Consider the following 14,243-nt stretch of genomic DNA (forward strand, 5'->3'; position numbering starts at 1 on the left):
AGGGTGACAAAATAAAACATATCTCTTCGAAATTCTTCTATACACATGAATTCCAGAAGAATGCTGATATAGATGTACAACAGATCCAATTAAGTGATAATCTAACAAATTTATTTACCAAAACTTTGCCAACTACAACATTCAAGAGATTGGTACATCTTATCGGAATGAGACATCATAAAGATCTTAACAGGATCAATTAATATATGAGTGACAACCAATGGGGAATGTTATGAATGACATGCAGCTTGATAGTTTATAAATGATAGCTGCTAGCTGCCAATAATAGTGGTTGCTACTTGAAAGAAAAAAATAAAAATCTTACCTGTGTTATGAATGAAGTGATGATTGTCCCTTTTGTCTCCGTCTTACATCACTCACATGTCTTCTTCCATTCGTCTCCTTCTTCTCTCCATCTCTCAATTCCACTCAATTATTTTTCCTCTACTCCTCCAACGACTATATAAGGAGGAGCAGACGTAGAGAAGAATACATGTATAAGATAAGTAGAAGTGAGCAGAGAGCAGAGTGCAGGAAGAAAAATGCGTAAAAATTGAGAAAAAAAAAAAAGAAAAGAAAAGAATAAAATATTTTATAAGATAAAATAATGAAAAATTTGTACAAACCTAGATACATGTTCTAATTTCTCTTAATATTGTGGATTACCATATCATCCGCCTGGAGTAGGTCTAGTCTGCACATAAATTCGGTTTTTTTTTTTTTTTTTTTTTTTCTTATCTTCATTATTTTCTGGTTATTCCCGTTTATTTATTATTAATTCTTGTTTTATTTTATAACAGTAAGTGTATTTTTCCCTTAAATATTTCTTTCACCTCCGACCAAGTACCATCTCTGTCTTCTCGTTCGGACGGGTCGCAGCAATTCGTCGTGATCTTTCCCAGGCCGACGAGATCGTCCGCAGTCCAGCGAGATCTTCCCAAGCAATTCAGCCGAGACGCAACCATTCGGAGGCGCCGATGTATGGCGAGGTGCAGCAGTCCGGCCCTTGAACTTTTTTACCACTTCACTCGCTCGTTGCGGAGTTGCAGTCCCATGCTTCAAGAACACAAACCCTAGTATTGCTAGGCTAGCAAAATGACCCCATTCCCATGAGATCCGTACTGTAATCCTAGCCCCAAGGTCTCAAAAATGGCACCCGAGAGGCGCTTCCTTCCTCTCCTTCTGTTTTCTCTCTCAGTTCTCTTCCTCTACTCCTACTTCCACTCCTCTCTTCACGTTTCCACTTCAGAGGCCTCCACTTCTACCTCAACTTTCTCCTTCCCCAGAAACCTTAACCCTATTGCCAATCCTAACCCCAATTCTTTCAACTTCACTGTCACGATCAAAGTTCTCACCTTTGATCGCCTCGCCTCTCTCTCCCGCTGCCTACGCTCCCTCGCCAATGCCGATTATGGAGGCGACAAGATCAATCTTCACGTCTACATTGACCATTTCTCTCTTACAGATTTGAAGGATGATGCCAGTGGTGCGGTATTGGACAAAAAGTTAGAGAATTCACGCAGGATTTTGGATTTCGTTGATGGGTTTAGCTGGAAATTTGGGCAGAAGCTGGTGCATTACCGGACGGGTAATGTGGGTTTGCAGGCGCAGTGGTTGGAGGCATGGTGGCCGGGGTCCGACGACGAGTTTGCATTTGTTGTGGAAGATGATTTGGAGGTTTCCCCACTTTATTACAAGTTTATTCGCGGGTTGATTTCGAATTATTATTACAATGCTTCAAATTTTAGTCCCTCAATCTATGGGGCATCCTTACAGCGTCCAAGGTTCGTCCCAGGTAGCATTTTGTTGTTTATCTTTAAGCTTTATGCCACTAATGATACGGTTTTGGTATTTTGGTTTGAACTGTTTTCAACTTACAAATTAGTGGCATTTTCATTTTGAATTGCTTTATCCCTCGATCTTAAGAAGGGTATATGAATGCAACATATTTAAAATAAAATAAAAATAAAAGAGGAGCTTATGAATCCAAAAAGACAATTCCATAACCCATTTATTGCGATATAAAACGAAATAAAAATTTCCTTATCAGGCACTACTATTTGGATGGTGTCGCACTGCCAGAGAAGAGTTTCACTTTTCAAAAGCAGCAGAATATTGAAGTGCCTCTCAAATTCTTCATTTCAGGAAGGAGAAATAAACATTCTATATGTAGCTGCTACTTTTATTGATTTAGATAGGCTCTGGATCTGAAGAATTATTGATTAATCTAATTGCAAATGCTTGGCTTTAGGAAGAGAAAGGAACTCGTGGCCATGTTAAAGGTCGAAATTTAGGTTTCAGGGGTGGTTGTGGCTGTAAATCAACAAAGATTCAGTGCAAAGTTATAGCAATTTTAGTTCATAGTATGTACACCCCAGTTTTGACCTTGAGCTTTCTTTAGTTCCAGCCTCCTTTAATACGAAATATGTCACATTGTATTTTTAATCCATGGGCATTGCCATAGCAATCTAGTATGTTCCAGCTATCTTTTTGATTTTAGATTTACATTAAGCTATATATATGCATCTACCTAGTGTTGGAAGTGAATATTGTTTTCTGTATCAGATGTGTTTTCATGCCAGGGACAAGAATTTGGTCTTTCTTAATGGATTCTTTCACGTACTTTGACAAATATCATTGATAAGTGCATATGAGCGAAACCCAATATTAAAGCCTAAGAATGTTTGACATTGGCATGTTAAATGGATCATTGACATGAACCTTTTAAGTAGATACTGTTTTTATGTTGACTTGGTCAAACAAATTATTTGCCCAATGGCAATAAATAAATAAAATTTATGAATTTTATTTTCGAAAGTAACACTTTTTATGTTCCTATGAGTGCATATTGACCCATAACAAATAATTTGATTAGTTATGCATATATGAATTTATGTGTATTCAACTATTTCTACATTCACTTATTAAGCTGCAAACCATGTAATCAAGCTGGTTCCTTGAAAAAGTCAGATACTAAAGATCAAAATAATATTGATTGGCGGGGACTGCACATTAGAATTAAGACGTTGGTGAGGCCTTTTGTCAACTAGCTCATCATCCGATGGGTTTGAAGGTTCCCCTGGATGGTTTGGTCAAGCAAAACCGTTTTCTACCTATGGAATTTAAATTCTGCACTTTCTTTTCCCAATGCTTTTTTACATTTTTTCTTCCTTTCTTGTGCATGCTCTTTTGTGTTGCTGACTGGGATCAGATTTCTAGGCTTTTTCAATTAATGAAAACATTGATTCAAGGAACAGTAATTTACCCACTATTAAACTAATTAAAGGCATACCTGAATTACTAATATGGCTTTTAATGTTCCATTATACATTTGCAAATAAGCATTTCAGTCATTTACATGATGTGCGAATCCTAGCCAGGTTCCTGGCATTATGATGTTTAATTTGAATTGATTGTGCCAGTTAAAATTAGTGCACTTTTTAGATTGCACATTTGCTGGCCTAATTAGTGCTATTACGACTCACTGTTATCAGCTGCTCATTGATTAAATTGGGTAACTTTTCACAGGTAAACATGGAAATAAAATGCACTTGGATAGTGAAATGCGACTTTTCTTGTACCAGCTGGTGGGTACATGGGGTCAGCTTCTTTTCCCAAAACCATGGAAAGAGTTCCGTTTGTGGTATGACATCCACAAGGCAAAGGGCATTAAGCCTTTTCTTGAGGGGATGGTAATTTACGTCTTCGCTTATTCTAAGCTTGTTTGTTGGGATTTCTTGGTTTGGTGAAATCCCTATACACTACCGGATTTTGGACTTCTATTTGCTAATATCATTATTGAAACTAAAATGCAGGTGACAACAGGATGGTATAAAAAAATGGGAGAGAGAATTTGGACGCCATGGTTCATTAAATTTATCCATTCTCGTGGCTATTTTAATATTTACACCAATTTCTTACAAGAGAGAGCACTCAGTGTTTCTCACAGAGATGCTGGTGTCAACTATGGGAAAACAGTGGGCCCAGATTCACACTTACTTGATGAAAGTTCTTTAGATTTTGACCTCTTGGAAATGCAACCTTTAAGTAATTTAAAGTGGTATGATTTCTGTTTTAAAGAAGTTCATCCTGAAAGCATGATTCAGCAGTATGATGAGCTTAGGCCTATGCTGTCTTCTCTGCAGAAACAGGAGAACATTATCCTTGTGAGCCTATTTGGAGCATCCGAAGCAGTCATAAAGAACTTGCTTTGCCATTTTGAGAGGCTAAATATTCATAATTATGTTCTTGTGGGGCCCAAATCCAATTTCATACTTGACCTTGCTAGAAGGGGGCATCCAGTAATTGATGCAGACCAATTTTTAGAAGGCAGTGGAGTGTACAAATTGAAAGATTTTCAAGAAAGCAGGGCTGAATTGAGAAAAGAGATAGTTGTGAAGGCTCATGTAATCAAGCAGTGTTTGGAATCTGGATATAATTTGTGGGTTGTGGAGGCGAACGTGCTTTTAACTGGGAGTAACCCATTTTTTCATTTGTTAGTTCCCAAATATGATTTCTATGTTGGGGTGGCAACAGGGCTGTTTTTTGTCAGGAGCTCATCTTCTACTCAGAAAATATGGGTTAATGATTTTATGGAAGAGGTTGCTGCGATGGCAAACTTGTTGTCAGATGGGGATTCATTGCCAAGAGAAGGTAGAAATTTTGTGTATGTGGTGACAAAATTATTGGAGCAGAAGGGGACTAGGATTAAGAGGGTTGATGAGACGAGTTTTGGTGTGAGAATTGATGCAGGTAGAGTTAACAAAACCTCTTTAGGGGATAAAGAAAAGATGGTTTTCTGGTCTTCTGAAGTGGGAGTGAATTTCATCGAGAAACGGCTTCAAGAATTGGGCATGTGGATTGTAGATGGTGAATCCTCTTGTATAGCTGTTGTTTGTCACCAGTCTTAGCATCTTGCAGACTTGTCTTGGTTACTGTTTTTCTAACCTCTTTAATCAATGATCAATTTTGTTTTTTTCTGTAATTGTTTTCTGCTTCATATGCATGATTGCTTTTATATATATATTGTTTACTTTTTTCTTTAAAAAACTTTTTTGCATTCAAATGTAATTAAAGATCAATTTATGAAACAATTGTTTGCCAAGGTAGTGAGTAGTGAGAACCCTTCTGTACTGTGGGGCGTGCTGTGTCTGGCATTTGGAGAGTCAGCAATTTGTGACTAATATTTGCTGGGAGAGTGGACGAAGAGGAAAATAGTCTTGGAGGGGTTTGGTTCATGGAATGTAAGTAATGTAACATTCCGGTAATATAAAAATATATACATGTTTGGTTTGCACAAAAATATCAAACTATTTTATATGATTTGCCCACCCTTTCGCGAGAATGGAACGAGAATGTGATTACTGTGTTACAGGTTGTATTAGGAATGTGTAAAATTAATGAAAGCATTCTTGATTACTACATTGCAGTGAATTGCTCGAGAGCTAACAAAGGTATATATACAGCAAAAATACAACAGAAACTGATAACTAACCATCTAAAATAACTGAAAAAAAAAAGAAGAAGAAGCAAAACAACTTAATTGCTTGCTGTTACAGATAACAGAACCCAGTTATTATTCTGCTGCTGCTGATACTTCATTGTTGCTGAGATTAACATTCCCCCTCAAGTCACAATCTGTAATTTTTGAGACTTGTATTGAAGAAATTGATTTACTTTGTATTGGAGCAAAAATATCCTTCAAATCCAGCCTTTTTGATAGTCTTGAAAAAGAAGAGAAGCCTAAAACTTTGGTGAAAATATCAGCTACCTGAGAATTTGTGGAAACATGAAGAGTTTTTATTATACCTTCCACAATCTTGTTTCTTATTAAATGACAATCTACTTCAATATGTTTTGTTCTTTTGTGAAATACAGGATTTGTAGTTATGTATAAAGCTGCTTGATTATCACAAAATAACATGGCTGGCTTTGGATGTTCAATTTTTAAATCCTTAAACAATTGTAATACCTATGTAATTTCACAAACTGCACTTGCCATAGCTCTGTACTCAGCTTTAGCTGAGGATTTTGAAACCACTCCTTGTTTCTTTGATTTCCAAGATATCAATGAATCACTTAAGTAAACAGCATAAACAATCAAAGATCTTCGTGTGTCTGCGCAACCAGCCCAATCTGCATCACAAAAAGACTTAATATGCAGCTCTGAATTACTTGGGAAGAAAATTCCTTTGCCGGGTGAACCTTAATATACTGAAGCACTCTATTGGCTGCAAGCTGATGAGGTTCCTTGAGTTGAGATACAAATTGGCTTAACCTATGCACAACATAGGTAATGTTTGGTCTAGTTAGAGTTAAGTATAATAATCTGCCAATTAACCTTCTATATTGAGCAGGATCAGCAAGTGGTTTACCTTCATACTTGGACAATCACAAGTTTTGTTCCATAGGAAATTTAATAGGTTTGCTGCCAATAAAACCTGTATCATTCAGAATTTCCAATGCATATTTTTTCTGATTTAAACTAATTCCTTCATCAGTTCTTGCTACTTCAAGGCCTAGAAAATATCGTAATGATCCCAAATCTTTCAAACCAAATTTAGCATCAAGAACATGCTTCAAATTATCAATACAAGTAGGATTGTTACCAGTAATTAAAATATCATCTACATAAACCAGTAGCACTGTGAAAGAACAACTAGACGTGTGAGTGAATAATGAATAATTAGACTTTGATTGAACAAATCTCATCTGTAGAATCGTGGTAGAAAATTTTTCAAACTACTGCGTGGAAGCCTGCTTGAGTCCATAAAGACTCTTATTTAATTTGCACACAAGATGCTCCCCCTTGCTGTGAAAGCCTGGTGGAATAGACATGTATACATCCTCAATTAATTCCCCATGGAGAAAAGCATTATTAACATCAAGTTGATGTAAATACCACCCTTTTACAGTAGCTAATGCAAGCACTATCCGTATTAAAACAGACTTGGCAACATAAGAAAAAGTGTCTGAGTAATCTAAGCCAAGTTGTTGAGTCAAACCTTTGGCAACCAAACGAGCCTTATACCTTTCAATGGAACCATCAGGATGATATTTAATTTTATACACCCCTTTGCAACCAATGGGAGATTTACCTAGAGGTAATGTAGTAAGAGTCCATGTGTTATTAAGTTCCAAAGCAGCAATCTCTTTGTCCATGGCTTCTCTCCACTCAGAAAACTGAATTGCTTGATGAAAAGAAGCAGGTTCTGAGGGTGTAGAATTAACAGCCGTTACAAAGGAATGAAAAGAGGGACCAAGGTGAGAATAGTTTAGACCAGTAGAAATGTCATATGATAAACCAGGAGCAGGTTTGTTACTGACAAGTTTACAAGAATAATCTAACAAGTAAGAAGGAGGATGATGAGATCTAACAGACCTTCTTAAAGAAGGGACAAAAAGAATAGGAGGAGAAGATGAAGTATCTCTAGGATCAAGGTTAATAGGAATATTTGCTGAAAAACTATGATTTTCTGAATCAAGATTAGAAGAATTATGTTCAATGGAAGAGCTATGATTTTTAGAATCTGTAGGTAAAGTGGATTGAGAAGCAGTAGATTGTGAAGAAGTAGAATGAGAAATAAGAACAGAGTTAATATCATAAGATTAAAATGTAGAATGAAGGAAAACAAAATTATCCAAATAAGAAATGGAAGGATTAACAAATTTTTTAAAAGGAAAGATATGTTCATAAAATTGAACATCTCTAGATATGAAAACAGAATTAGTTTCAATATCCAAAAGCTTATATCCTTTAATACCATGAGGGTAGCCTAAAAACACACATTTTCTAGCCCTAGGAGCAAACTTATGCCTATTGTGTGAGAGAGTAGAAGCAAAACATAAACAACCAAAACATTTCAAATAAGAATAAGAAGGAGACTTGCCGAAAAGAAGTTCAAAAGGACTTTTGTTAGTTTTACCGTGATCCCAAGAGGGGGGGGGGGGGTGAATTGGTATTTTTAAATTTTTACCCCCTAGGCGTTCCTCCTAACAGCAGTATGTTCACAACCATATAGTCAATCTAGTGCAAGTAATATCAAAAGTTAATTAAAGCAGTTTAATCAATTACACATGTACCAGAAAGCAGTAATGAATAGGGTGACACACAGATATGTTATCGAGGTTCGGCCAACTGCCTACGTCCCCGCTTTGGCTAACCAACACAAGGATTATTACACTAACTTGCTCACTTAAACGGGTGGAATGACACCTATACAAACCAGGTCAAATTAACACAGGACTAACCTCAACCTTTACACCAATCTTTACCGGGCTAGATTACCGCCCCCTCAGGCCACGCTTGGAATCTCTCAGATATACAATCAAAAGGTACAAAGTAAGAGTGCTTTCACGTAAAGCAAATTTGTACCTTAAACACGCACAATCACAAACACCACAGATGATTTAAAATGTAAGCTCAGTGTGGTTTAGATAGTTTAACTCTCAAAGGTATTTTCTATCAGTATAGTACGTACGTGAGAGTATCAATGACAATCTGTGTATTTCAAAATGTTTCAATCAAATGTGTTCACACAGAATACCAAGCAGGCCTCAAGAATATCAATAAAAGAATATCTCAATCACATGAATATGTATATGCTTGGATTGCAAAATAGATAATCTTTGTATTCAGCAAATGATGTGTATAATCGAATAAATATTGCCACAAAGATTAATGTAACAAACACAAATATCTTTTCACAAATAGTTCAATAAAGGTTCGACAAGATATTTGAGTAAGTTTGAAAGAATTTTTACAAGCCAAAAATCAATACAAGCTTCCTGAGATGTTGCAATGAGAATGCAATACTCGGAAGTTCAACACAAGTCTTCTTAGGATAGACTTATCAGAGAAGTCTCCTAAGAATACTTAGGTTATGCTCTTGTGAAAAAATTGATTCACACACTCATCAAACGAGAGAGCAAACCTCTAACCAATAACACTCAAATACATTTACAAATGATACTGAGATGAAGTAGGTAAGTTTGAGTGGATTTAGAAGTAGTATAAGCAGTAGGGAGTATTTAGCTTGAGAGAGAAATATGATTTTTGGTTTTTGCTAATGATCATTTAATTCTCCCAAATGAAAGAGTATATATAGACATACCAAAATATTTGACCATTGGGGACCTACTAGGAATTGTTGAAAAAGTTTAATGACATTTTAACCAATTTAACCATATTTAAAAAATATTAACTGCGGTAAAAAATCAAGGTAACCCGAGAGGTCCGATCGACTAGAAATGTTTCGGTCGACCAAGTCTCATATGGTTCGGTCGACTAGGGGACTTTTGAACTGAGGTCTCGGTCGACCAAGAGAAGGAGATTTCTTAATTTTCTGAGGTTCGGTTGATCAGGCCATTTTGAAATGGCTGGTTTGGTTGACTAGACCGCTGGGAATTCTCCTGAGGATCCTCCGGTCGACCAGGTAGTTGGAGAACAAAAGTTCTCGGTTGACCAGATGGTCAAATTTTGACCAAAGAGGGTTTCGGTCGACCAGGTCACTTTGAACAACTTGGTTCGGTCGACCAAGTGGTCAAACTTTTGATCCATAGAGGTTTCGATCGACCAGGGCTTTTTGAACTACCTAGTTCGGTCGACCAGATGGTCAAACTTTTGATCCAGGGAAGTTTCGGTCGACTAGGACTTTTTGAACTAAGTTGGCTGGTCAACTGAAAGTGCACCATGTGTGCATTTCGGTCCCGTTTCAAAACATACAAGCCCTATTCAAGTGCCTAACAAACATATGTGTAAATGTGTGTGTCCTAGGGTCACTTGGGGTCCAATTCGAAGACACAGAAAAAGTTTGGTGTCGGTTGATCTAAGGTCTTTCTATGGTCATTTTTGGTTTGTATCTGGTTGGAGCTTACAAAATAAATCATGCATGTAATGTGTGTGCTTATTACAAACCGAATACCCTAATTACTATTACAGACAAATTTCATTACAAAAATATTACAATTAAAAGTATGAATTTGTCTTCAAGTTTTGAGCTTTCACAAGCCATTAATGATCTGCTAAAATGGACCTGCACATGAACTAGATATTTATTAAATACAATCGTATTTGTCATTATCAAAACTAGGGCGTGACCTATAAGGTCAACAACTCTTATTACCTAAAGATTTAGAAGGAATCCTATTGAGTAAATAAACAGCAGTCAATATGCAATCACCCCAGTAGCTCAATGACACTTTTGATTGAAATAACAATGCTCTTGCAAAATTGAGTATATGTTGATGCTTCCTCTCAACAATTGCATTTTGTTGAGGAGTATCAACACAGCTCAACTGATGTAAAATTCCATTTTTATGAAAAAAATATTTAAGAATAAATTCAGTGCCATTGTCACTTCTGGTGGTCTGAATTGTGGTATGAAATTGTGTTTTAACTAAAGCAGCAAATTGGGGAAGAAGAAACTGAGTATCAGTTTTTTGCTTAACTAGATAAACCCAAGTACACCTAGTAAAATCATCCACATCTGATAGAAAATATCTAAAACCTTTAAAAGTAAAAGTAGCAAAAGGACCCCATTCATTACAATGTATTAGCTCAAAAGGTTTATTTGAAGCATTACTAATAGAAGCAAAAGGTAATCTTTTTTGTTTAGAGAAATGACAAATATCACAACATTCTGGTTTATTGGAAACATTTACATCAAGATTATTTTTTAGCAAAGAAAACTTGGAATAAGAAGGATGACCTAGCCTATTATGCCACAATTCTGAAGAAGAATGACCAGCATGAGTATGATTGATAGCAAGGGCAGTATGCATAGTAGAATCTTGCAACAAATACAGCCCATTGTATCTTTACCTAGTCCAATCGCGCTCCATAGAGCAAGTACTGAATGAAACAACAATTACCAAGAAATATAAGGCAACAATGAAGATTTTTGGTAAGTTTACTAACTGAAATCAAATTAAAACTAAATGTAGGAGCACATAGAACATCAGTGAGAATGAGAGTAGAAGAAATTTGTACTGTGCCTATGTGTGTGACTAAGGCCTTTTCCCCATTTGGCAAATAGACATAAGTTTGTACAATAGAAGTAACAGAGGTCAACTGAGTAATAGAATGGACCATATGGTCAGTAGCTCCAGTATCTATGATCCAATCATTGGATTTAGAGTCATGTGTATGAAGAGATGGAGCAGAAAATATAGAATGAGATAGATTTGGTTGAAACCAAAAGGAGTTACTTAAAAAATTAGATGAATAAGAAGGAGAAGAACTGCTGCAAGCATGGAAAGAAGATTAAGAAGATGCAATGGGGGCTGAAATAGATGTAGTCTGATGAGAAGCTTGATTACCAAATCCTGTTCCAGTTATTGAATGACTTTTCAAAAAGGTAAGCAATTGCTCACATTGATCCTGAGTAATTGGACATTGTGCAGAGGAAGGCTGTTGTTGTGTAAAGTTTGGCTTCAAAGGACCACCAAAAATATTTGATGAAAGTTGTTGTGTCTGAGGCATGATTTCTGATTGAAGACCAATTTGGGGCAACGAACCAGCCACTTGGTTAGCCATAGTTTTGTGACCTCCTTTAAGTTTGTACCCTGGAGGATAACCATGAAGCTTATAGCATTTATCAGCTATATGACTTGTTAAACCACAATAGGTATAAATTGATCTTTCTTTCTTAGAATGCCCTCCTCCTTTACCACTTCTGAAATGCTAAAATTGTCCTTTGTTGTGGTTAACAAACATCGCAACAACAGTTTCTTCAAGATTATAACTTGTAATGCCATGACCAATATTTCTCCTCTTTTCTTCTTGTAGAACCAAAGAGCAAACTTTGCTTAATGAAGGAAATGGTTCTATTAGCAGTATTTGACCAATAAGATTGCTATAACTATCATTTAAGCCCATCAAGAACTTGAAAACATGTTCCTTGTGTTGAACATCCAATTGAGAAGCCTTCGATCCACAAATACAAGCGCAAGAACAGACGGTAAAAGGTTGATAGCTGACAAACTCATCCCATAAAGTCTTGAACTTTGTAAAATAAGAACTTACTGAAAGTGATCCTTGTGAAAGATGAGAGATTTCTTTCTCAAGTTCAAACAATCGTGGTGTATTACCTTGTGAAAGTCTATCTTTAAGATCAAACCACAAATCTTTTGCATTATTGATATACATCATACTAACTTTCAATTCCATACTCAAAGAATTGGTTAGCCAAGAAAGAACTATAGTGTTGTAGCGATTCCAAGAATTGAATAAAGGAGAAGAAGGATCTGGTTATGTGATTGAACCATTCACGAATCCAAACTTGTTCCTGGAACTCAAGGCCAAGAACACTGATCTAGCCCAACTCATATAATTTTTTGGACCTGTAAGAAGTTGAGATCTAAGAACAAAACCTGGATTCTCATTCGCAGGAAGAAAATAAGGACTATTAGCATATTCATCCGCCAATGCTGTGTTTGGATTGGACACGGATTGCAAAGAATTAGAAGAAGATGTTGTCTGTGATGAACCAGTAGCGGAAGCCATTGAGAATTTTGAAGAAACTCGAAATCAAAAATTCTTCAATGCCCTGTTACCATGTAAAATTTATGAAAGCATTCTTGATTACTGCATTGCAGTGAATTGCTTGATTATTACTCAATAATGCTCCAGAGCTTACAAAGGTATATATACAGCAAGAATACAACAGAAACTGATAACTAACCATCTAAACTAACAAAAAAAAAAAAAAAAAAATTAAGCAAAACAACTTAATTGCTTGCTGTTACAGATAACAGAACCCAGTTATTGTTCTGCTGCTGCTGATACTTCATTGTTGCTGAGATTAACAGAATGAGACAATGGATCAACCAAAATACCTTCATTCTTTTATGAAAATTTCAATATTCTAAGTATCCCGACAAACCCCTGCCTGATTATCTTCCAATTGTGGCTTGTTTTGTCACACAACATTGTAGATGGTGCTGAGGTGGGACTTTCTCCCTTCCTCATTTCTTTTAATCTTTGCCCAGATTTCTTAGGTTTTACTTTCTGGATGTTCGTCTGATAGCTGACTTGGAAAAATGGAAAGACGATTGAGCTATAATCTGCTGCCGGAAAACACTTGGTTCTAATACATGGAATCGGGTTTGCAATGTGACCATTTGTTCCTTTGTTTTTAGAATATGAACTATTACATATTCTCATCAAGATTGACAGATTCATGCATTTACAATCACTTATTTTGAATTGTTATGGATTCTGAATATGTATTTTTTAATCCTTGGTCGGATGGTTTTTGCATGAAATTTATGTAAAGTCGGTCAGGAGCTGTTAGTTTGAATTTGCTTAAAGTTCTTTGAGAATTTGTTGTAGTAAGGTCAACTGGGGGATCTCTTAGCTCGTTATGGTTATCCTGGGAACTCTCTGGTAAGCCTCGGATGCCCTGAAACCTCCATAAACTACAGGGAGAAAGGAATTGAATTAATGAAACAAGAAAACAGCGGAGGGGCAGGAAGAGTGGTGCAGTAAATCACTTATTGGTCACTTCCAAGTTTGGATTGTATGATTCTTTCAGCTAATTCCCTTGGCTAAATTTTTGATATTGCTTGTCAAAAATCCAAACTTGAATTCTTCATTGTTGGATATTTAAAAAAAAAAATAGAGACTAAGGATAATGAGAGAAGCTGATTTAGAGATTGCAGAAGGCTAAATTTTATTGAGTAACAGACTATCTATTTATACAGTATAATGAAAACTGAATTGCAGAAAAATCTGCTACTTGTTGAACATAACAGCTAAATGCCTAAATATTAGCATGAAGAAATAGTTATAATCCTAAAGAATAGCAACAAATAAAACTTATTCAGCTTCATGAGTCACATCAGTCAACACTTCTCCTTGACTCTGGAGCTGCATACACCAAACTTCTATCTCAAGAATTCATATCTATTCTTCGGAAGTGCCTTTGTTAGGATGTCAGCACTTTGATTTTTTGTTTTGCATATTTATGCTGCCATAGAAATATTTCATTTTGCTTTTGACGTACCTGCATACCAAGAAAGAATGACATCCTCCCAAGGTCTGTCATTTCAAAGACATCTTTCATTTCTTCTTTAAACTTGTCAATCAGCTCCTTGCTACTTCCTGTAACGAGTAGATCATCAACATACAAAGGTACCCCAAGTATTTCATCATCAGTATTCTTGATATATAAAGTAGATTCACTCAGACTTTTTTCAAAGCCCAAGTTCACTAAGTGTGCATCAATTCTGCTATACCAGGA

General features: G+C 36.2%; 1 protein-coding gene across 1 annotated transcript; it reads left to right on the forward strand.

Annotated features, from left to right (window-relative positions):
• Positions 1-795: 795 nt before the first annotated feature.
• Positions 796-4,984, forward strand: LOC131149665 (uncharacterized). The gene is made up of 3 exons (XM_058100308.1): positions 796-1,795; positions 3,529-3,692; positions 3,816-4,984. Exons 1-3 carry the CDS (start codon positions 1,150-1,152, stop codon positions 4,908-4,910), a joined length of 1,905 nt encoding a protein of 634 aa, XP_057956291.1. The 5' UTR covers positions 796-1,149; the 3' UTR covers positions 4,911-4,984.
• Positions 4,985-14,243: the final 9,259 nt, after the last annotated feature.

The sequence above is a fragment of the Malania oleifera genome, chromosome 2 (genome assembly GCF_029873635.1).
Source record: "Malania oleifera isolate guangnan ecotype guangnan chromosome 2, ASM2987363v1, whole genome shotgun sequence".
In the NCBI taxonomy this organism is placed as follows: Eukaryota; Viridiplantae; Streptophyta; class Magnoliopsida; order Santalales; family Ximeniaceae; genus Malania; species Malania oleifera.